The sequence below is a fragment of the Echinops telfairi genome, unplaced genomic scaffold (genome assembly GCF_000313985.2).
Source record: "Echinops telfairi isolate 266 unplaced genomic scaffold, ASM31398v2 ScPeMD7_3;HRSCAF=10, whole genome shotgun sequence".
NCBI classification, from domain to species: domain Eukaryota; kingdom Metazoa; phylum Chordata; class Mammalia; order Afrosoricida; family Tenrecidae; genus Echinops; species Echinops telfairi.
Genome location: NW_022103899.1, coordinates 16,189,288 through 16,215,329, shown reverse-complemented (window position 1 = coordinate 16,215,329; position 26,042 = coordinate 16,189,288). Strand labels below are relative to the sequence as shown.

The 26,042-nt window shown below is 38.8% G+C and overlaps 1 protein-coding gene across 2 annotated transcripts in view; it reads right to left on the bottom strand.

Annotated features, from left to right (window-relative positions):
* NAB1 (NGFI-A binding protein 1) overlaps positions 1 to 26,042 on the bottom strand; it is a 45,686-nt gene that overhangs the window by 12,370 nt on the left and 7,274 nt on the right. For both annotated transcript variants that reach the window (XM_004701496.2, XM_004701497.2), the window contains exons 2-4: positions 18,836 to 18,969; positions 16,243 to 16,294; positions 1,709 to 1,792 (exon numbers count right to left, since the gene is read on the bottom strand). In XM_004701496.2, coding sequence (XP_004701553.1) covers positions 1,709 to 1,792; positions 16,243 to 16,294; positions 18,836 to 18,969 — 270 coding nt within the window. The remainder of the gene's footprint in view (positions 1 to 1,708; positions 1,793 to 16,242; positions 16,295 to 18,835; positions 18,970 to 26,042) is intronic.

Here is a 26,042-nt window from a genome sequence, read left to right as displayed (position 1 = left end):
AGTGCCACTGGGAAGAGCTGTCATAGTACACATTTTTTCTGCTAAGCGAACATCAAGCAACTCGTTCTGAGTTAGTGCACCCAGTGGTGTCACCTGGGAAGGTTCTCTCTGGTCACAGTGAATTTTTTCGTAAAAGCAGTTTCGCTCGAACCTCGTTTTTTGTGATGGCTGATTTAAGAGAACAGCATGTAGCTGTGAAATTTTGTTTCCTGCTCAGGAAAAATGCTGCAGAAACTGTTGTGATGTTGAACACAGCTTAAAAGGACAGCGTCATGGGAAAACTCAAGTGTACCAGTGGTCTTCTTGTTTCTAACAAGGTGAAATGTCAATTGATGACAAACCTCATTCTGGATGCCTGTCAACTTCCCAAATGGATGAAAATATTGACAGAATCCGTGCACTTGTGTGCAAAGACCAATGACAGTGGACCACTGAAGAGAAGGAGAAGTGATCTTAACCACCTTGGAGTTCCGCTCAGCAAATTCTCACAGAAGATTGGGAATGAGAAGGGTCGCTGTGAAATGTGTGCCTCAGATTCTGACTGACCAGGAAAAAAGCGTGTCCATGGGAAACATTCTGAGCTTTGAAAGAACAGCTCTGAAGGGACCACACTTTGTCCCAAGGTCATTACTGATGATGAGACATGGTGCCATTCTCACCACCCCAAAACCAAATATCAATCAAGCCAATGGAATGACACCATTGTCAAGTCACCCCAAAATAGCTTATCACGTGAAATCAAAGATCAAGATGATGTTCATTTGTGTGTTTTTTTGACGTGAGCAAGGTAGTGCATTTGGAATTTGTTCTACCAGGTCAGACTGTTAATCAAGCTTTCTATTTAGAGGTCCTGAAAAGATTGCCTAACAGCGTGCAAGCAAAAAAAAGGCCTGATTTGTGGCAGACAGGGCTGATTTTGCCACCATAACAATGCACCTGCTCACACAGCCATCTCAGTGTGCCAGTTTTTGGCAAAAAAACCAGCATGCCTCTCTTGCCTCATGCCCCTTACTCACCTGACCTCGTTCCATGTGACTTTGTTTCCACAAATGCAGAGGGACATGAAACAACAGCAATTTAATGACATAGAGAGGTAAAGAAAAAAACGAGGGAGGTGCTGTCAGCCATCCACACAGATGAGTTTGAAAAATGTTTCCAAGAATGGAATCACTAATTTGACAAATGTACTAAGTGTAATTGAGAATACTTTAAAGGCAAGAAAGCGGTTTCATAAAAACTTTAAATACAAAGCTTTGGAAGGGAAAACAATTCCATTTTTGTGGTGGTACCCCCTCATATATGAATTGAATTGTTATAACAAAACTTCCAAGGTTGACTATTAATACTGATCGAAAACCTATTCTGTTTCATCTTAGCATTGTAGTGCTGCCACAATCAATGTCTGCTTTCCAGATACAGAATTGTTTGAGTTTTCTTACACAGAGAGCATGTTTTGCTTCCTACAAAACTACAGAGAACAACAAAGCAGCACTATCGGGTTCTGTTCACACATCAAATCACACCAAGATGTTACTGCTGTTTTGTTGATACAGCTGTGGGTCAGATGACATTTTAAAAACCAGAAAATACAAATTCAGTTCTCAGATACTTAAAATTCAAGCTAGTTGAATCAGCCACTTATTTTTTTAACCTAAAGCTGCTATCAAGAGAGAAAAAAAAGAAACAAAAAACTAGTGGGTCATGTTACCTGTGAACTAAGAGCTGCCAGTTCTTCCTTAGCTTTTGCCTGCTGGATGAATACCTCCACAGGATCGTGGAATTCAAAACCATCCTAAGGGTCAAAACATAAGTCATTTTTATTTAAAAATTTTAAATAACTGCAATAACCATATTGGCTATAACTCTGAAAATTAGGAAAACCTTCATAATCCCACTATTCTAAACATCAATTAATACTTTCATGTATAATACTGCATATTGACATTTTATGGTACAAGTACCTTATTTTCTACAGTCATAACCTCAGTACAGATGTGTGGGAAAAAGCAGAGTAAAAATTAATTTTTTCGTAAGTAGACTTCATGATCTTTGATAATAATGGTTATGTAATATTTCAGCTAGTGATTAGAATATTTAACCACTATCCTTACATTAAGATCCCTACTGGCTTAATAGGTTAAGCATTGGGCTATTAACCACAGGGTCAGCAATTTAAATCCACCAGCTCCTCTGAGGGACAAAGGTGAGGTTTTCGGCTTCTTTAATGATTCAAAGCCTTCTACTTGGTCCTATAGATCAGAGTCAGAATCAACTCGCTGGCATTAAGTTGGTTTTGAGTTTGAGTCTTAAAATGAACATTTATATTCCTTTCCTAACATTTCATCATTTAAAAACAAAATACAAAATAGTTTCATAAATAACATTTTCTATAGCACATGCTGTTTAACTCAACAGATTCCCTTAAGCAGAATTACTACAGAGAAATAAACATTTTTATGTCTCGATACGCAATACAACGGGTTTTACTAGTTTATCACATAATAAGTGTTCCCTACTTGCCAGCCCTGGGTATTATTATTTTCTTACTGTTTGCCACTTTATCTCTACTTTTGTTATTTAAATTTTTTAAATGTCTGTTTTTGTTAGTTGCTGCCACGTTAGCTTCAATCCTTGACGACCCCATGTACAACAGAACCGCACGTTGCCAAGTCCCACACCGTTTCTTTGATGGCTGGTATGGCAAGTCCACTGCGTTTTCTGAGTGACTTTCAGCCTGGCGGGCTCAAATTCCAACCCTGTATCAGATGGAATCCTATTGTGATTTACAGGCTTTTCGCTGGAGAGTTTTCTAAAGTAAACCACCAAGTCTATCTTAGTCTAGATGCCTTGAGGTAACCTGTCTGCCATGCATGACCCTGCCGGTATCTGAAATACTGGTGGCATAGCTTTCAGTACCACAGCATCATGCAAGTCACCACGGTGCCACACACTCACCAACAGATGGAAATGGTACATACTGTAGTCAGGCATGTTTACAGTCCATTTTGTGACTTCTTTGATTACTACAAAGAAAGGCATTCTGTTTTACAGATTTGCTAAGTATCTAATTTAGAAATTTAATTCTGAAAATCAATTCCCTAGTTTTTCTAAACCTTTACTCTGTTGTTTATTTTTGTTTCCTAAATTTCAAATCCATCTGGAATTTATTTTGGGATATGTAATATGAATAAACATCCAAACTAATTTCCCCCAAAGTGCTACCCAATAACTCTAGCTTATATTTTGGAAGAATATGTCTTTGATAAGTGATCTCTCCTTTCTAAACTTGTTTCCTCATCAAAATGCTAGGATAAGAGCTGAGCTATTAGAGCAGCGTTTCTCAACCTGTGGGTCACGACCCCTTTGGGGGGGTCGAACAACCCTTTCACAAGGATCATGCAATTCATAACAGTAGCAAAATTACAGGGATGGAGTAGCAACGAAATAATTTTATGGTTAGGGGTCACCACCACACGAGGAACAGCATTAAAGGGTTGTGGCATTAGGAAGATTGAGAAGCACTGTAGTAGAGGACCCTACTGTAAGGATAATAACCCGACGCACTAGAGTCTGTAGATACAGTAATTGCTAAATAAGTAATCAATACATTTTAAATTCTCGTATTACATAGGGTCTATTTACCATCACTCTATCTCTGGACAAGACTCAAACTTCAGTTATTTGTTTTAATTTTCAGTACAGAGTAGTGCTAATCCCACTATTTTTCTCAAGTATGGTTGTTTGGGGTTATTTTTGCTTGTTTATTCCTCTAGATCAGTGGTTTTCAACCTTCCTAATGTCACCACCCTTTAATACAGTTCCTCTTGTGGTGACCCTCCCAATCATAAAATTATTTTCATTGCTACTTCATAAGTGTCATTTTGCTACTGTTATGAATCGTGCGACCCTTGGGAAAGGGTCATTCAACCCCCAAAGGGATTGTGATCCACAGGTTGCGAACCGCAGCTCTAGATAAACTTTATAATTTTGACACATCATGATCCATAAACCAACTCACTGCCATCAAGTCAATGCTGACTCAGTGACCCTACAAGACAGGGTACAGCTAACTGCCCATGCTGAGCTTCTGAGAGTGTGACTCTTTACTTGAAAGATACAAACACTCCTCACAGAAATTAAGTCATTAACCTCCAAAACATGCACTCCTCTCCCTTGATAAGCTATATACTCATAACAGGATGAGTCATTAAAACCCAAAGTTCTCACACTGTCACAGCACAAAATAGATGGAGTAGGAACACAGCATTTCACTGTAATTAGCTTTAAAAGAAAAGGCTCAAAAGTCTTCCTATCTTTCAAAAATTATTTCTCGGCTGTAGCCACAATATTTTCAAATTCTCATCTGATAAATTCATTTCTGCAATAATAATGTTCTGCTTAATTTAGCAATAGTAATATAAATAGAGCCAAGAGCAAATAAACACAACATCATGAAACACTCTTCGTAACTTTATGGTGGGTCAAAATTTTTAAAAAGTTACCCAAGCCCTTACATGACCAAAGATCCGTGGTGTGGCGGGACATAATAAATATAATCATTAGCTGAACGAGAATATACTTCACATAAATACATATGTAGTTCAAATCTTAATGAAAAATTTATTTTTTTCTTAGAGTCCATTTTCCCCAAGAATTTATTTCCACCTACAAATTCCAACCTTCTCTTTATTAAGTTCTCCTGCATACATGGTCTACAGTTCAATGAGGCATGCCAGTAGACATCTCAGAACAAAGACATCAGGACAAGCGGCTGTCCTTTTTCAGATGACTGGAATGACAAGTTCCTGACTTCGTACTATTTCCCCCTACATTTTGCTTAGCTGAGTACAGCAAAACAAACCCATGGGAGTTTCTGAACGTATGCCTCGGTGACACTGACTGCATTCTCACCGACCCTTCCGGGCTGCTCCTGCCCCACTGTCACAAGCTCACTGCCTCTCCGGGCTCCATCCAATCTTTTCAGTTGCTGTTGCCACTCTGAGCCCATGTAGAGATTCTTAAAAGAGCATAAGGATCAAGGGAGATTTTTTCCCCCTAGTTAAGCAGAGCTATCAACTGATTGCTTTAAACTTCAGGGGATATTTATGAGTTAATGCTTAATATTTACCTCAGGGAAAGAGTTTTAGGAATTCATCCAGCCTGATGCTTTCAGAGTGTGGAGTTCATGAGAATTTGAAAATTTGCTCTGCAGTGCCCCGTTTTGGTCACAGGATTCTTATATGAACATCTCTGAGCAAAATGCTGACTAATGATAACTGCACAATGTAGTTTTCCCATCACCATTAATTCCACATTTCCCCCTAGTAACCATTAATAAACTTCAGTTTATATCCACTTACTTTTTCCCACCCCCATAATATAAGTGAAATTATTCACTATTTGTTCTTTGTGGTTGGCTTATATAAGTCAGCAAAATGTCTTTAAGCTCCATTCATATTATAGCACGTATCATGACTTCATTTCTACTGGTTGAGTGCATTCCATTGTATGTACCACATTTTTTAAATCCACTTACCTAAAACCCTAACGTTCTTAGGGGAAACAATGTCAGTTCCAACTTTTAACATCTAATATAGTAATAACAAGAACACAAACAGCAAAAGACAAAGAAATAAATCTCATAAAAAATTTAAAATTTGGTTCATCAAGAGTTTACCAAATGAAATGGAAAGTCAAGACAAGCTAGAAGAGGATCTTTGAAAACCATATATCCAATAAGAATCTAATCGATCAAATATATATATAAAACCATGACAACTTAACAAAAATACAAATAACCCAATTATAAAATAAGCAAAAGAGCTGAAAAGACATCACCAAACAGAACACTCAAATAGCCACCAAAGAGATGCAAAGAGCCTCAGTGTCATTAGCCATCAAAGAGGTGCGACTCACAACTCTGACGACACCTTCACTCATACTAGGATGGTTAAGATACCAAAAATATCCACACACAGTGGACTGCTAGAAGAATCAACAAATCTGTCTTGGGAGAAATACAGCCAGAACGATCCTCAGAAGTCAGGATTATTCTTACCAGACTGTCTCTCATATCTATACATGTTCTCAGGGGGGACCAGTCCCGAGAGAAAGACATCATGCTTGATGTCAGTAAAGGGTCAGCAAAAAATCGGAAGACCTCCACCAACATGGCTTGACAGAGTAACTTCAAACGTGGTAGCGACGGTGAGGACGGTGCAGGACGAGGTGGTGCTTCGTTGTTTTACACAGGGTCAGGGACACTGTGCGTCAGAAACTACTCAACAGAAGCCAGCAACATCCACTGGCGGTGGGAATGCAAAATGGTACGGCCACTGTGGAAAAGAAGGTGCTGGTTCTCAAAAACTCAAAGCCAAACTACCAGATTATCCAAAGATCACATTCTATGCACATTACCCAACAGACTTGAGAGCAGACTCAAACAGGCTGCTCATTGCAGCACTATTTACAATAACCGCAAAGTGGAAACAACTTGTTATTTTTTTATAGTATCTCATATAATCCCCACCACAAACAACTGTACATTCTCTCGTTTTATAGCTATAGACACTGGCTTCAAAGCATATGCTCAATCTAGAAAATTCTAGAGCTACCACCTTTATAAAACTCAAAACCGTAAACAGAAAATGTGTGGAGTTAAGGTATTAAAACAGAATCTTTTCACAAGGTTTTAGAATCTCCCACATTCGAGCATTTATTTATGTTATAACTATGTTTTCCATGCACTGACCGGTGGTCTTCACTTTATGATTTGCACCGAGATCAAAATTCAATTCTACCACTTATTTGCTGTGATACTGGATAAACTATTTCATGTCTCTGGGCCTCGGTTTCCTTATCTATAAAATGGGTATAAAGATACTACTCAAACATAGTGTTATTTTAAGGAAGTGAAAAACTCATGCAAAATAGTTAGCATAATACTTGGTATATAGAAATTAATGTTTGTTACTGGTTTTTGTCAAGTTCACTCCTAAAAGCCATCAGATTTAATCAAATGAAAAGTGGTAGCTTGTTATAAGCAACTTACTAAATATACCTCTAAGGAAAGGACAGAAATAAATTTTAGGGCTATTTATGTAATGTAGACATCTTAGACTAAGGAGAAACTAAATCAACATTGAAACTAGCAAGAGACTGCTGGTCATATTGTTGGGGGATTGTTCTAGTGAAGAGAAAAGTAGAAATCTAGAAACATTCGCTTATTCATTCACCAAATCTGTATTGCTTGCAAAGCAGTTCCATCCACTATGCTCAGTTCTGAGGAAAAAATGTCAAACAAGGTGAAACCTGGCTCCTGCCCTTTTGACAAATAAGAGTATCGATAGGTGAAGGGAGAGACAGACTGAGGCAGAGTGGGAGGCAGCGACGCAGAGAGCAGGCTTCCCAGAGGGGTTATGCCTAGGCGGACACTCGAAGCACCAGGATTCTCTGAGAAAAGAAACCAGCGTGAAGAAAGCCTGAAGGCAAAAGGAAGCTTGATACACAGAGACTGGAAAATATTTATGTCATTAAAAGAGAAAGACAGTGAGGAGAGAAGCAGTTGGAAAGTTATATAGGACCTGAATCCTGTGGGATCTTGGAAACCATGCTGAAATTTAGACTTTGTCTTAAATGCCAAGGGAAACTACTAGAGGTCTTAATCAGGCCCGCATCTCAGCAGCCGGATCTGAATGAGAAGATGGGGAGAATTAACTAAGGAGTGCAAGGCTGGCAGTGAGACAGTTACATAGAACGCTGTGTTGAAGAGAGAATGGTGGCCTAGCCCCAGACAGTATCAGATGACGCCGGAGAAAAACAAATGAAGCCCCGAAATAGGACTTAGACAACCACAGATTTAGTGGTCACATTCACTCGGAAAACTCGGACAAAGAGGGTTGGGAGAGGGAGCAGGACAAATCCAGCTGGGGACACGCTGAGTCTAACCTGCTGATGAGGTCTCTGTGGAGCTCCTAAAGCTGAGTTTGGTGTTCTGGTTGTGGATCCACAATTAGACCCGTTAGCTCATGGGCAGACCTGCAGGCTAGGATACTGGAGAGGAGTGGGCCCAGGTCAGAAAGCCACAAGATTCTAATCTCCATACCCTTTTATAAGAACCTAGCAAGAAGAGGAGGTGTGAACTATCTAGAGTTATCTTGTCCATGAACCAATCTTAATCCAGAAAGCTAACTTCATTATTTCAGTGTTCAAATTTTTCAACAGAGATTGCACCATCTGTTTTATCTATCTATTCAATAGAAGTTGTGCGAATCACTAAGTACTGCAAATGATAAATATTAAAAATGCAGAGTTCTACATAAATATATGGTTGCATGGAGGAATTCCTGGATGAGAACCATATCAAGCTGGAAGGGGGGTGGACTTAAATCCTACATGTGAAAATATATGGGAAATTAACATGACTCTATATTACTAAAAAGAAAGAAAAGCATGCAGTAAGGACTAAGTAACAACATTCAAGTAATCGGTGCTCTCCTTTGCAAGACCACAACAGGGCATGTGCCTCACTCTGACTGTCTCCCAGCCATCAGTTATCCCTGGATGGAAAACTCTGCCCTGAGTAGTCATTACTTTGCAACAAATAAAGTAGTTGAAAGGTACTGAAAATATTTGACTTAGAAATAAAAGTAAAAATATTCCCAAGAACTGGTCTCTTCTCGCATTATGCTTGGCACGGGGTTTGGATTTTGTATCTCTCAAGCTTTTTTCCCAGGCACCAGCTGTACAATGCTCTGGGCAATTTATCTTCCTGTCATATTCTTGGCTGCTACCATTCATCACAATGTCCCCTTGCTGGTGAGACACTGGGTCTGAGCGCTGAGGAAATTAAAGACATTGGGTGGGATGCTGTTTGTGACCTAATCTCTCTCATGGCATTGGTCTCCACCCCCACTCGTCTTCCTCCTGCCCGCTAAGCACCAGCAAGTAGCTTTAAAGCCACTGCTTAGCTGTCTCTAAAATGACTTCTACAAGCAGATGCTCAGTCCCACATGTGCTTTCTCCTTTCTTCTACGCACACTTTCTGTATGAATAGCAGATTGTATTGGTTCTGTTTTTCTGATCCAGGGGGAAGTCGACATCAAATTAGACCAGGCTTTTTTTCAACAACCTTAGTGATAGTGTAGGAGGATATTCTGACCCTTTCCTGGCCCTCCTCCCCTTCCTCACTCCCCTGCCCCCACCCTGCTGGAACTACTAGCAGATGTTTCCTCAAAGTCTTTCTTCTTTAAGCCACAGTTCTGACTTTTTGGTCTCTATTAAAAAACTTCATTTCTTTCATCCAGTTATCTCTGATTGCTTTGCACTCCCAGCCCACACAGGATCAAGAACACTGTCACATCCCATCTTTCTGCCTAGTCTCCAGCTCTTTTGGTAAATGAAGAAAACTTACAGATGAGTTAGGACCAGTAATAGTCCATTTAATCAGCCACCATCGCCAATACTTTGAGTGGTGGCTGGTTGTGCACTGTCACTCACTGTTCAGCATCTGTCCTCCCTTCTTTGATGTTACTTGTAACACTGGAAAAAAGGACAGGATTTTCTTCATGGAACAGGATGTATTCTTAATGAAAAAGAAAGGATATCAACGGAATCTTTTAACTAATGTTTTTAAATTAAAAAAAACTGTGGGGGAGACAAGTGCCAGGGACTGTGGCTCTTGGTTTTTCTTCTCCTTTAACTGGCCGCCGAGCCATCTTAAATCCTTTCTGCCATATGCAGGCTTGATTCACGTTTGCATATTTTCCTAATATATTGCTTTTAGTCATTCTAAACAACAGTATAGCAAATGGCAATCCCTCATATTTAACTATTTTGTAATTTATATTAATTGCTCTACTTGAAATTTCTACGTTTGGTTGACTGGGTAAGTTTCCTTGATTAGAAAATAGCAAGCACTACTGTTTCCCTCTTCTTTAAAATGCACTGTGCATAATGTATGCTTCACAGTTTGCCAGGCGCAGAATAGGATGAAGGTAAAATCCCAAGTGTTTTTTTTCCTAAGGTGCTTTGTGAGTGCTCATTAACACTATGCAGGGTGGTAAACCTTAGGTACAGTTCAGGACTTAAAGCTAGATTTGAAGGCCTGGCTATGCCACTGGCCAGCAATGTGGTGACCTGAGCAAGTTACTGAGTCTTTCTGGTTCTCTCTTTCTGTGATTGTACAATGGAGATCAAACGAGTCTCCATCCAAGGGTAGATGAGAAAGTTTGTGCTAATGCAGTGCATATGCCTAGGAGTGGCATGACTGATTCAACAAAAAGTAGGTATTATTTTTTCAATTGCCCAGAGCTAGTTTTAGGGTCTCTGTTAAAAAAAAAATCCCCCAAACAAACCCATACCAAACTCACTGCTATTGAGTCATTGCTGACTATTGGTGACCCTGTGGGTTCCTGAGACTGACTGTTTAGGGGAGTAGGAAGTCTAGACTTTCTGCCTCGGAGATGCTGGTGGTTTCAAACTGCAGACCATTCGGATCACAGCCCAACAAGTAACCACTACACCACCAGGGCTATCTGATTTTCAGAATGGCAGAGAGAAAATTAAAAATATATATTTTAATTTTAGTTGTAAGTAGATTCATACAGGGAGTGGTGGGGGTATATGGTTCCTCAGGTGGGCAAGGTTTCCTCTAGCCTGGGCAGGTTGAGGGTTACCCTAAACATCACTGACTAACATGGGGTTGAGAAGGTGCTCTCTCTCAATGTTGCATTCCAAATAGTGGGTTCCTCTAAGGCCTCCCCAGGCCAGCAGGCTCTATTTCTCTGTGTCTGTCTTGTATGTCCTAGGAATGAAAGAAATGAGGTCCAAAGCCTATTTCTGAATGTCTCATGCCCTGTGAGGAGCAATGCTTAGGGATAATACATGATCTTAAGTACTGCTATAAAATGAGTACACTGACAATAACCCCAGACCCCACATTGCTTCAAGCAACTATCTTCAAGGGGGAACAAATTACTAATAAGAGCCTTCTAGGGAGAAAAAGAATTAGACATGTACTTTTAAACTTCATTCCACCAAACCCTTCGCATAAAGATCAGTAAAACATAGCCTTCAGCAAGGAGAAAACATAGTGCTGAGTTTGAACAAAGCACTTGTTTTATTCGTATATTCTAATGCAAGAATTTTTTTCTTTCATGTCTAATTATTTTGATGTTTTTCTGTTTATCTTTTGAGCATTAACATTTCTTTTTGATTACTGTAAAATTTACTCTTCTAAGATGGAAGAAAAATCAGCAATTTCCCATGTATGCTTGTTTTCTGTCAAGGATTTAGCTGGAGTGGGGGAGAAAAAGGAAAAAACGGTCTCATTAAATTTTTGATACTTTATAATGAGCTAATTTTAAACTGGTTTTTACAGTTTTCTTTTTAAAAAATATATACAATTTATTTAATAAATTAATGTCATTCAAAATACCGTGCCAGAACAGTGTTTTCTCTTAATAATTAGGATGCTAAGAGCCTTATAAGACTTTAAAAAAAATAAGATATAGACTTAAAGAATTCCCAGCTCTCTGGGCACATTTGGTATTTTGGTTCTGTGTCACTCAAATGTGTTCTGACAAACTGGCTTATGTTCATCTATAAAGACTTAATGGTTTCTAACCATTCTGCCTGTGCCCATCTTTATGAAGCCACCTCCAACCTGGTAGCCTTACCTTTAAAAACCCTGCCGTTTTTAAAAAACCTAGCTCCCATCATACCTTTCCCCCAATGGAGCCTACTCCCGTCTTGTCTCAAGGCAGAAATTCAAATTCTCCCTTTCCCCTGTGGTCACATAGTAGGTAGACAAAAAGCTGTAATACTTCCTGAGTCTACACCAATTACTACTATTATTAAAGTAGGATGTGGCATGCATTAGTATTAACAGTACTTAATTATAGGTATAAAGGCGTATTTCAGATTCCACAGAGGACCATCACAGAAAATAAAGCTCAACAACACTACTGAATACTACTAGTATACTACTACACTAAGAATTATTATACAAGCAAAAAGTATTTTTAAGGGAGTAGCAACCCTTTACCACCAATACTTCGGATTAAATGAAATAGCTAACCAAATCCAGAATCAAATTAATAGCTCCAGTATTTCTAATGTGACTAAGTTCACTGTCACACATAACCTGGACAATGACCGATGCCAATTACTGTCCATTTTGCAGAGCATTAAACTTTCTATATAGTGGGTACACACACCTGTAAAACACACACTTTAAAGAGATACTGCTGATCTGCAATACACAAGTCCCAAAACAATAAAAATTTTAAAATGTGACATCAACAAAAAAGCAAACTACTACTTTAAAGTCAAAACCCAAGTGCCTATTTACTTCTGGGAAATAAAATCAGGAGTTTAACGTCTGTCTATAAAAGTATTTAAGAAAATTGGGGGTGATTAATCACTTGTCTTACTTAGAAAGGATTAAAATTGTTAATCACTGGAAAGGAAGCACCGATTATAGTTTTTTTAAAATCATTTTATTGGGCCTCATACAACTCTTATCACAATCCACACATACATCAATTGTGTAAAGCACACTTATACATTCATTGCCCTCATCATTCTCAAAACTCGCATTCCGCTTAGGTTCCTGGAATCAGCTCATTTTCCATTTTCCCCTCCCCGCTCCCTCATGAACCCTTGATAATTTATAAATTATTATTTTATCTTATCTTACACTGCCCAGCGTCTCCCTTCATCCACTTTTCTGTTGCCCATCCCCCAGGGAGGAGGTTATATGTAGATCCTGGTGATCGGTTCTCCCTTTATATGCCCCTTTCCCTCCCGGTATCGCCACTCTCACCACTGGTCCTGAGGGGTTCGTCTGTCCTGGATTCCCTGTGTTTCCAGTTCCCATCTGTACCGCTGTGCCTCTGGTCTAACCAGGTTTGCAAGGTAGAATTGGGACCGTGGTAGTTGGGGGAAGGAAGCGTTTAAGAACTACAGGAAGGTTATGAGTTTCATTATTGCTACATTGAACCCTGAGTGACTTGTCTCTTCCACACTATCTCTCTGCAAGGGATGTCCAGTTGTCTACAGATGGGCATTGGGTCCCCATCACGTGCTCCCCTCATTCATGATATGATTTCCCACCCCCCGCCTTTGGTGCTTGAAACCTGGTCCCCTCGGTCCCTCATGATCACACGTTAGTGTGCTGCTTCCATGTGGGCTTTGTTGCTTCTGGGTTAGATGGCCGCTTGTTTACTTTCAAGAAATAAGTCCCCAGATGCCATAGGTCTCAATAGCCGGGCACCATCAGCCTTCTTCACCACACTTACTTATGCACACATTCGTCTTCAGCGTTTATGTGGGGAAGGTGGTCACACAATGATGGTTTTTGCTCTTTGGTGTCTGCTACCTGATCCCTTCAAGACCTCGTGATCACAAAGGCTTGGGTGCTTCTTCTCTGTGGCTTTGTTGCTTCTTAGCTAGATGACCGCTTGTTTGCCTACAAGCCTTTAAGACCCCAGACGCTAGCACCAATTATCTTAACTCAGAATCCAGAACTGTTCAAACTTCCTTTGTGAACAAATGGCAGGGCATATATATAACTACAATTTAATTATCTCTATCACTGCCATCAGGCGATCCTGACGCACAGAGACCCTATAGGGTAGGGCAGGTAGAAGTGCCTGGGTAGTGCTCTGAGAGCCTAACTCTTTATGGAGCAGAAAGCAGTCTTTCTCCCAGGCTCCAGCTGGAGGTTTCAAACTACTGACCTTGCCATTAGCAGCTAAATGCATAACCACTATCCCACCAGGGCTCCTTCAATGATCTCTAGTGGGGTATATTTAAGGGAATGCAAGGGTCACAAAGAATGCTGTAACCCAATATAAAAAGAAACTCAAAGAACGCTGTACTGGATACAACAAACAGCTTGCTTACATTTCAGATCACGGCCCTCGAGAGGGGCGGGATAACGACCACCTAACCAGAAAAAAGTGCAGCTCATCACAGAGCTCATGGAAGTTCTCATTGCAGATTCCAAGGTTCAACAGTGATGTCAGAAGCTAAGCAAAAAGGAATAGTGAGCTTTGAACAAGAAAATAGCCCAAATCACGATCTCAACAAGGGCCTTGGTGGAGACGGTGAGAGAGAAAGAAGCAGATACTACTCTACCCTCGCTGAGCACAGGGAAGGGTTTGGACCATTGTTTAAAATCCTCTTCTTGGCAGCTTCTATGTTTACCTGCCTTAATGTTCATAGATGTTGAATCACTGCAAATACTAAATCTAGAGGGGTCCTCCCTTACAGGTTATCTTGTTGGCATAATAATACAAAATAATCTTATAGCTAGCTAGACAATCTTTCAGTGTGGCCTTTTAGATACTTTTAACAAAATCTTTGGATGCTGTCTAGGAGCTCCACCTTAAACACAAATCGAGTGCCAACAGTGAGATTCTGAGTAATGAATCCAGGCAGTTTTTAAATGTGCTCTCTGGACAAAATACTTTGTTCTGAGGACCAGTACTTCAGACTCAAGTGTTCAGTAGTTAAAGACGCTTCTCCACAGCCACTCACTGTTTCATCCAGATGTTACTACATGCCAATGGATGGATGAACTAAGCATGAAGTGGTCAACAGATACCTGCCTATGGGGGCACAGTTTATGAGGCACACTGATAGAACATTTCAGATATTAATGAGTTCTATGAAAACAAGCCAAAAAAGCCCACGAGAATGGGCCTGAGTGTGACTTTGAGGAAAGGTTGGTCCTTTAGAAAGAGGGGTAGGGAAGTCAGGGAGAGGCCGGCTGTTCACTTTTACGACAGATGAAGATTTAGGGAAAGGTAACTCTGAAGTCATGAGGAGAGGCAGTGACTGTGGCAGCACACATGAGCTGGCATGTTCCAAGAACAGAGGGCTGGTCAGCACGTCTGCAGCACAGTAAGAACGGGGAAGTGTCGCAGCAGATGAAGTTACATCTCTAAGGTGGAGTCAGATTGTGTCGTTTAGTTTAGATTCTTATCCCAGGTGGAATGGAAAGCAACTGAAATGACTTAAGCAAGAAAGAAATTTATGTCTTTAGAAAAGAAACTCTAGCTTTAATGTGAACCAAAGATTATTGTTATACAGATGCCTTGTGAGTGTAAATTGAGATGAAAGTTTATGCTAGTTCAGCATAGGGTACTTGAAGGTAAATAATGGGATAACTAAGACAGCACCAACCATTGTCCTCTGCCCAAGAAAAACATTTCTACTCTGTCGGGGCCTGTCCTGAGAAAACACATTCGATCAAATGAAGAAATAGAAGTTCTTCAAATTTGCTCTAGATGTAAACATTTCTGTAATGACGGTAAGATGTGCTAAATCAAAACAGTGCTAACAAATGGCTCTTCTCAGTTGAGCCCGGCACGTGCACTTCCCTCTTCCCTCGCACCTAAGAGAAGCTGCTTTCTGCTTTCGCTCCCGTGTGGTCCATCATTGGTGGTCACTTCCTAATGAACACTGATGAAATATTCAGTGTGGTCTGAAATGTTTATCTTTTTCTTAATGGAGTTTTGAAATGATGTTCCTGAATGCATGACTAAAGGTATTCTATAATAAAAGTACATAAAAATGGGGCAACAAAATTAAAGTGCCAATAAAAATGGTTTCTGTGGTGACTTCTAAAAAAAAAAAGAAGTAGAAGTTCTGAAAACATTCTACACCACTGAAAGTCCTAACTCCCCTTTACCAATGCAAATCTAAAATCAGAAGGATAACCTCAACCATGATCTTATAACAGAGGCTTTAGTTACAGGAAAATCTCTGTATTTTACAGCTACTTTATTGTCATTTCCCTCAGATAGTGAAAACATAAAAACAGAACTAAAACTTAGCTGCTCTGGATATATTTGATAACAAATGATATAAAATGTGCTCTCTGGACAAAATATTTTGATATAAAAGTATAACTTAACTCGTGAAGAGTCTATAAAGTTTGTACAAAACATTTCCTTAGAAGTCAACCTTGGATGTAATGATTGCATATAGATATTATCATTACACTTCCTTCTAAGAACTTTCTTCCTATCCTAGGTCAAATTCTTTAACTTCTACAAAGTAGCAAGATGTCAATACAGTTTGTAAGATTCTGTAATTCGTATTTTTCACTTGCTATGAAACCATTCCATCTTTTCTTCATCTTTTGGTAGTGTAAACTAAGACTACATTCAATTTTTAATGATCTTCAAATAGGAACAAGAATTGTTAGCATAAAAAAAACCAAAGTCATACCTCCATTTTAATTCTCTTAGGGGATAATTCATCTTTTTCTCCACATTTTGACCTGAGAGGTTGGGGAAAGGAAAAGAAAATTTGAGAAGGTAATGAAGTTTATTCTAAAGGCATGAAAATCTTTAACTTCCATGTAACTCTGTATGCAAACAAATATGTAACTCTGATGCAAACGTCATAATGAACTTAAGCAATGGAAATATGTCCTTTTACCAATTCCGAATTAGAGGAGTATGCAGGCACTATTAATATCGTATGTTCCAACCTAAGAACTCCCCACCCAGGAAGAAGAATTCAACGAGTGTTTCACTATCATCACATGAATAGAATAGCAGGAACAAATATCAAGGAGGGCTGGACTCCATGATCTTTATGATTCCATAGGAATGATTTATGACAAAATGATCACTGAAGTTGAAAGCTAAAGGTTACATGAGATTAAAAGACATTCTATCTACCTAAATACAGATGCATTTACCCTTCAGCCAGAAATCTCTCTGCTGGGAATCTAGTCCACAGACAGACCAACACATATAGAACAATATATTCCATCAGTTCTAAGACATGCCATTATTTCATATACCACTTAGAAATACTACTGCCAATTAAACAATGACAAATTATTGATTTTAAGTTACACCTCGATTTCTGAAATGTTAAACAAAAGTGTGCCCCCGAATCACCAAAAGGATATGTATAAGGCTGTTTATTGTCATATTATTTGTAACGACGGAAGAATGGAAGAGCTCAAGTCTCAGCAACTACCTCTCAATATAAAAGCAAAAAACCAAGCTCAATTCAAATCACAGCAACCTTATAGGTCAGGGCAGAACTGCCCCTGTGCTTTTCCACGGAGGCTGTAACTCTTCACAGGAGCAGAAAGCCTCGTCTTCCTCCCACGGAGCAGCTGGTGGTTTCACACTGCTGCCTGTTTGGTCAGCGGCCTGATGGGTAACCGCTATGGCACTAGGTCTCCTGACCGATCAATAGGGACTGGCTGAGTCATGGTCCAGCCAAACAATACAAAGCGGCTTCAAAAAGCTTGTGGAAAAATTCCATTATCATTTAATTCAATTTTACACAAAATTTTTGAAGGTCGTCCTACAATACCATGCAGCAGTAAAATGATGTATATATATGAACATGGAAATGTGCCAAGAAATGTTGTAATAGAATAAAAACAAATATATCAAAATATAAAAGCAAACAAAATAAAAGCAGGGCAACTGATGCTTCACTATTAGTCTTATGTGCCACCTGACTTCTTAAACTACATAATTATATTCTTATAAAAATTATAAAAAATCATTTAAATTAGGGACCCAAGAAAAGATTTTTGGATACTGTAGTGGAGAACATGAAAAATAACTTAATCAGTTCCCCACTTCAAAAAAATCAATCTAATAAATACTGCTAAAATTGTTTTTGCTGCATGTTCTTACCCTAGTCGACATAATTTGTCAATTTGTAAGGGGCTCCAAAGTGTTTGTAGACAAATGGAATTAAAAGATAATGGAACTTTCACACTAGCAATTTAAAGACACCCTCCATCCGCACCCCCAACCCCCCAAAGATCTTTAAGGTGAGGCAGAAGAAGTTGCTACGGGTTAGGGAAAATAATAGTGATGACAGAAAATAATGCCTATAGCAGTGGTTTTCATAAGAATCACCTGTGATACCAGTGAGTGCTCAGATCCCAGGGCTCCATCCCCAGAGGCTGTGCTTGACTAGCGCCGGCTGTCAGTACTCACAAGTACCAATAGCTACTCTAACGTAAGTGAACTTTGAGCGCAGAGAAGCAGGGGCACGCACAGAGATGGCCCCTGGAAACTGTGCTCCCTCTGTAACTTGGTGAACACAACAAGAATGATGTCAATGTCTAGGGCCCATGGGAGGGTAAGATGAAGAATAAATGTTTACATCAAACTTTGAAACCACCGTTACTTTGCAACATTATTCTTTAAATTTCAAACTGGCTTTTCAAATTCCACTTGCATATAACAACATTCCCTTAAAAACTTGCCAGCAGCAGTCATTTTATGTACCTAGTTAATCTAGTTAGATTACAAACACCCTGCAAAAGGAAGCAAGTTCAACAAGTCCACATGTTAAAAAAAAAAAAGCAAACAAACAACAACAAAATCCAAACTCACTGCTGTGGAGTCAATACCCAAACACAGCGACCCTAGAGGACTGGGTAGAACTGCCCCTGTAGGTTTCCAAGACTGTAACTCTTTTAGGGAGTAGAAAGCCCCGTCTTTCTCCCATGTGGCTAGAAGGTTACAAGTAATCCTTAAGTGTTGATGAATAAAATATCTCATAATACTTAAACCCAAAGCACACATGTGAGAAAAGTTATGTCTGAAACCACCATCGGATTAATGCTACTGTGCTAGGCCACCATTTTTCAAGGAAACAACAACAAAAATCACTGGAAGAATAATGCTTTAAAAAATCACGCAGTTTTATAGTTTAGAATTATAATCATACTTCTACTTTTTCAGAAATGCTTCTATCACATCAAAGGAAGGTATTTCAAACACAATTTCTATAATGCAATTCAAAAATATTGCCAAGGAGTTAAAACACTTACTTAGTAGTTCTGTAAGTGTACTTATAGGTGACTTCTCGAGAAATCTGTCTAGCCAGGGCAAAGAGTTCATCTCTTCTAGTCAGCAGGGCATTGTCCTTCACACAGAGCTGGGCAGCTGCTTCATTCACCGTGAGCTGGACATCCAAAAGACAGTGTTTGAAAAATGCACACAATTTTATTTCATCAATATGTAAAACACTTCACTCGTGAATATAAAAAAATATCACATCATTATATAACAAAATTGGTTTTTGAAAAACCTGCATGGTCTTTATTCATATTGACTCTTCCAATTTCAGAAGCAAAGCACATCAGCTACATATCTCAAACCCAAGCTAATCAAAATACCCACCTTGGCTTCACTTATTTACATGCTTTATTTTATTTCTGGAGTTTTTATGAAAAAGTAAAAATAAACAGTAGAAAATTATATAAAAATCCCATATCCCAGAATGACCAATACTAGTCACAATTTTGTAAAAATTTTAAGTTTGACAGATTTAAAAATGGTATCATTATAATTTGCATTTCTTGGATGATGAAACCAGTTTTTTTTTTTCTGGTTCTGACTTGAAATTTGCTTGCTCAAGGCATTTGCCTGAATGCTCTAATCCACTGTTTGTCTCCTAATAGGCTTTAAAATGTTTATTTATTCAGAACACTAACTTTGCATCATACATAGAACCCAAGCCCCTTCCCTAAGTTTGTCAGTAGCCTTTTACTCTTATTTTATCATATTTACCTTGAATATCCTGTGTAAAAACATCTTTCCCATTCTACTGTACAGCAGTGTTCTCTTAGTTTAATAGTTTCATTTTCCATTTCGGTATTTAACAGATCTAGAATGTGGTTTGGCATAGATAACTAATGCACTCCTTTTCAAATCCCCAACTAATATTTTTAATCATTTGTTTTATGGCAAACTATTTGGCTACTATCAATGAAGTTAAACAAGAACCACAGGCCTACTATTTTAAAATCTGTAGATGAATATGAAAAGTAGAAAAATATAGTTTTAATCTTATCCTATCCTTCTAAAAAAATCACCAATATATCAATTTCTCCCATAAGGGCTTTTAAAAGGTACAGTGATATTACAGCTAAGATAAATGAAGCTTAAAAAAAAGATTTCCTGAAAAAGCAGAATTTTCACGACAGAAGCTACAATGACCTCGAAGACCTTTATCAAGCTGCTTTCATTGAGTCTTCTTTTCTTCATGTGCTCACGCACCTAAATTACGATAAGTCTAATTATCAGAAAGTTGACTGAACTGGTAACTTTTGAAGGCACTAGCTATACATATCATAGAAAACAGCATAAGTGGAAAACAATGCTTTATTATATCACCCATCAGAAATTTAAAAAAAAGTAAACCCTAACACATTCCTTGTATTTGCATTCAGGCCACAACAGATGAACAAAGGTTCATCTTAAGGGGCCCTTTGGTAGAAAAATTGAGGCAAGAGCAGTAACCCTAGCTCACTGAAGTTATAATAAGCTGATTCATGAGGCTTCTTCATCAAAACCGTGTGTTCTGCTAATGTTATCTGGGTTCCATGTCTCTGGTAACTAATCATTAACAAATTTTAAAAAAGGATACTAATGCTCCAAAAACCAGAAATCATTCTCAACCAGTCAGCTTTTAAAAAATAATTTTGTTGAAAGTAAAACCAAATAAAATATTTTTCTTTACTAATTTATTTCCTTCACTTCTTTTCATGCCCCCAAATAACAAAATTCCATTCTTATCTTCCTGCAAACTATATAAGATTCTTTCTTTCATTTATAACTGGCCTTAAATCTGGGCTTAGTAAAATTTCTTCATACTCAAGAAGAATAGTTTACTGATTCTAAGAAAACCTTATAGGTTGTTATAAAATTATAGTTATTAACCATCAAATGATTGTGATTTTTGATTAAGTACTGTTGGCATAAAAACACTGTATGAATGCCATGCAATAGGGAAGCTCAGGAGGTAATCAGGATTTCTGTCTCCAACACCAGGGAGGACTAGGTCCCATGTCTGCCCCTAATCTCCAGCAGGACACTAAAAATAATGGATAAAAGGGGAGCCGGGACCAGTCCATTATCGTAGATGTACCAATAAGCTGGCAAGAGTAGGGACCAAACTAATGAAGACACTATTTCAAGCAGTAAGCTGATGACAGTGGCTAACCCAGATGAACTTGTGCATCAATCTTCAGTCTAAAAGAGCTGAGAGCTCTGGGAAGAAAACATGAGGAACAGCTCTGGGCCCACCAGAGATGAGCAAAGAGGAGATCAAGGCCCCTCCTTATCAAAGTTGAAATCCTAACCTAAGGCTGAATTATAAGCACACCTGTACCCTATGGGAATACAAAGAAAATTACCTTCTTGAATCTTGATGCTGAATGGGAGAGAAGAGAGGGTGTCTCTTAAATTTTCACATACCCAAATTAACCCTTCACAAAAGAATCTTCAGTGCTAATTCACACTAAATTGGGTTGAAAATTAAACTATAAGGGGTCCCAGATGCATTGTAGAAGATCAAGCAAACAGCCTCTAGAGCAGTGGTTCTGAACCTTCCTATTGCCGTGATCCTTTAATACAGTTCCTCCTGTTGTGGTGACCCTCCCCCCAAAACATAAAGTTATTTTTGTTGCTACTTCATAACTGTCATTTTACTACTGTTATGAATTGGGCAACCCCTGTGAAAGGGTCGTTCGCTCCTCAAAGGGGTCATGACCTACAGGTTGAGAACGGCTGCTGTAGAAGAATGCACATTGTCTTGCCAAACTTCAAAAATATTTCCATGGGTAAAGTTCCAAAAACTATGAATTCACAAACAGAAATCACAAAACATTCTGCAAAATAAGCCATCATAAACGAAAACCAGCAAAAACAACAGACAGAAGAATTAGAGCCTCAGAAACTTCATTTAAAGAAAAACAAATTGAAAATATGACTAAGGAATAAAACAGTGAAAATGGCCATGAAAAACGGAGAATTCAAAGAGGAGAAAGAAAATGGGGCAGAGATAAAGAGAAGATTTTAAAAGAGGATGAGAAATAACAGAATATTCGCTGACTTCATACATAATGAAAGCCAAAAGTCAATGTAATTTCAATGTACTAAGAAAAATCAACTGACAATATAGAATTAAAAACTCAGATTAGATGTTATTTAAGAATTAGTAAACAATAAAAAATATCTCCCCATGGCGAGGGAAGAGCACCATTTGCCACCAGCAGGCAACTTGGAAAATTCTAACTGATGCACTTCAGGCAGAAGAAAATTAATCTTAGCTGGTAAGTTTAAGGTATAAGGTAGGGAAAAGAAAGAAATATAAAATAAAATAGTGACCATAAATACAAACTATGAATCATTATAACAAATGTGCATGGACCAAGTATTGTAGTTAGAAAACAAAAAGAAAATTAAGGTTGGATTCTTCAAAACACTGGTATTTTATTGGTATACACACAGACATTTCTAAAACATGTTATCAGAGAGGATAAAGGTTGGGGGGAAAATGTGACAGGTAGTTACAAAAATAGAGTTCACATATTACACTATTAAATAAAATTCTTATCACAACAAACAAAACAGGTTCTTCCTTTAAAAAGCTAGGACTGCTACATCATAGAGAAACAGATAACAGTTACTGAAAGACCAAGCAGACCAGAAAAAGGAACACAGATAAGTTTGAATAAACTTGCTAAAAAAGATTATGTACAGAACACCTCACCAACAACTACAGAAGATACTGCTTGTGAGCACTTACTGAACCATAACTAAATCTCAAAAAACCATGCTCTCTGACCAGGATATATTTCTGTTAAAAATCATTAGGAATCTGGCTAGACCAGAGGATGTACACTGTTACAGATAGGAACTGGAAACACAGGGAATCCAAGATGGATGATCCCTTCAAGACCAGTGGTGAGAGTGGGGATACTGGGAGGGTAGAGGGAAGGTGGGGTAGAAAGGGGGAACCGATTACAGGGATCTACATATAACCTCCTCCCTGGGGGATGGACAACAGAAAAGTGGGTGAAGGGAGATGTCGGATGGTGTAAGATATGACAAGATAATAGTAATTTATAAATTATCAAGGGTTCAACAGGGAGGGGAAAGCAGGGAGGGAGGGGAAAAAATGAGAAGCTGATACCAGGGGCTAAAGTGGAAAAACAAATGTTTTGAGAATGATAATGGCAACAAATGTACAAATGCGCTTGACACAATGGATGGATGGATGGTGATAAAAGTTGTATGAGCCCCCATAAAATGATTTTTAAAAATCATTAGGAAAACTCCTCTCATACTTGAAATGAAACCATCTGAATAATATATGAACCAGGAAAGAAATCATAAATGGAAAGAAATAATTCGAATTTTAAAATAATAAGATAGCCCCATAACAAAACTCTGGGATAAACTTAAGCTAATATGTAGTGATAACTTATACATTTAAATGATTATGAAAGGCTGGACATTAATACACTGAAGAGCCACCTGAGTTGGAAGAAAACAATAAAGGAAATTGTAAGGAAGCAGAAGTGCACACAATACAAACACATATTCTCTGCATAACTGAAAATATCAACTGAGCCAAATGCCAATTCTTCAAAATGTTATGGGGTTGGCAAGTTTTTTTCTGTTAAAATAAAAAAAAAGGAACATTTATGTTTCATGAGCCAGAGTGTGTCACAATTGCTCAACTCTGCTAATGTAACATGAAAGTAGACATAATACATAAAACAAATAGGCATGGCTATATCCCAATAAAAGTTAATTTATATAATCAGATGACAGCAAACTTTTTCTGAAAACAAATATTTGAAAAACAAAACAACCCAGAATAGACAGCAGGCCAGACTTGGTCCATGGACTGTAACTTAGACTCCCAAAAAAGATTAATGAAAAAAAAAAGCCTCTGGGAAAAAAAATTTTGGGGGGGGTGGGGTGGGCGGGGAGGATGTGAAATGACAGATGAAACATGCAATCAGAATTAGGCTTTAAAAATTGTAAATAACTTTATGTCAGTAAATATGAAATAGGCAGATTTTAAAAAAATGTAATTTATCAAAACTGATCTAAGAAGAAACAAACTACCTAACTAGTCCTATAACCTACTTTTTAGATCATCAGGAAATATCCAACATTCTTTTCCAAGTAGTCAATGCTGAAATCTGTCCATTCTACACACTCACTCTTAATTCCTCAACACTGTAATTCATCTAAGCCTGGTGTTATTGCTTCTTCTTTGGGTCTTATCTCATCTTAAAATGGGTGCATAAGCAAATGTGGCAAAGAAAGCTGATGGTGCCCGGCTATCAAAAAGTATAGGTTCTGGGGTCTTAAAGGCTTGAAGGTAAACAAGCGGCCATCAAGCTCAGAAGCAACAAAGCCCACATGGAAGCACACCAGCCTATGCGATCACGAGGTGTCGAAGGGATCAGGTACAAGGCATCATCAGAACAAAAAAATCTTACCATAGTGAATGATGGGGGGAGTGCGGAGTGGAGACCCAAAGCCCATTAGCAGGCCAATGGAGATCCCCTTGCAGAGGGGTCTCAGGGGGAGACGAGCCAGTCGGGGTGATGGAGTAACAATGAAAAATACAACTTTTCTCTAGTTCCTAAATGTTTCCTCCCCGCTCCCACTATCATGATATGAATTCTACCTTGCAAGTCTGGCTAGACCAGAGGATGTACGCTGGTACAGAAAGGAACTGGAAATACAGTGAATCCAGGGCGGATGATCCCTACAGGACCAGTGGTGTGAGTGGTGATACTGGGAGGGTAGAGGAGACTGGGTTGGAAAGAGGGAACCGATTACAAGGAACTATATGTGACCTCCTCCCTGGGGGACAGGCAACAGAAAAGTGGGTGAAGGGAGATGTCAGACAAGGCAAGATATGACAAAATAATAATTTATAAATGATCAAGGGCTCATGAGGGAGGGGGGAGCGGGGAGGGAGGGGGAAAATGAGGACATAATGCTGGGGGCTTAATTGGAGAGGAAATGTTTTGAGAATGATGAGGGCAATGAATGTACAAATGCGCTTTACACAACTGATGTATGTATGGATTGTGGTGAGTTGTATGAGCCCCTAATAAAATGCTTTAAAAAAAACACACACAAAACCTGTCTCACACTCCAGTTCTGGTGACTTCTACTTTGAAAATTAACACGCCCATTCACTCTACATCCATCCCCCCTTTCTTGAGTTTCACAAGCTTCTTGGCTGGAAGCTGCTATCTGCAATAATATTCTGCAATGCCAAGTTATCTATCTGCTTACAATCTTTAATATCACAGTCATATCCCCTACTTTATAGCTTCATTCATTCACTGATGAGAGATCTGATGTACACTGCTCGAGATTACCACCCACTGTGAACCTGGGTAAGGAGCTATGGCTTATGACAGCAGTGGTTTATGAGCCCTTGTGGTATACTAGCTAACTAGTTAGGTTGCTAATTGCAAGGTCAGCTGCTCCGTGCGAAAAACATGAGAGTTTCTGCTTCCATGTTAGAAAGGCTGGTTATGATTTGGACTGCTAATACCAAGGGTCAACAGTTCAAACTTACCAGCTTCTACAAGGGAGAAAGATGAGGCTGCCTGCTCCTGTGAAGATTTACAGCCCCAGAACTCGAAAGAGCGGCTCTGCTCTGTCCTATCGGGCCATTATGAGTGGCATCGACTCAATGGCAATGGGTTTGGTTTTTAATCTGTGAACACTTTACAGAGAGAAAATATTCTGCCTAAACTTCTTTCTAGAACTGTTTCTGGGTTTGCCTCCCAGTGTCTACCCCACAACAGCAACCAATGTGGTTCTGAGCCTCAACCCCTCACTAGTTTCATAGCTTAGCTCCTATAAACCATGTCTTCAAGTCCATCTTCGTGAGGTCCATCACAGATTCTTAAGCAAATAAATAGATAAATGTTTTACCATGATTCATCCCATATTTTATTGTGTATAATAAATTTGTAAGCAAGTATAAAAATACACACAAAAATACTTCAAGAAGTATTTGTGATTGGGCCTCCACTCAAGTACTCCCTCAACACAAGAATACTTTCTTCTAGTAAATTGGCATTCTATGATGCTCACCTTCCCGACACAACCGCTGATGACAAAGTGGGTGAATAAGCAAATGTGGTGAAGAAAGCTGATGGTGCCCGGCTATCAAAAGATATAGCGTCTGGGGTCTTAAAAGCT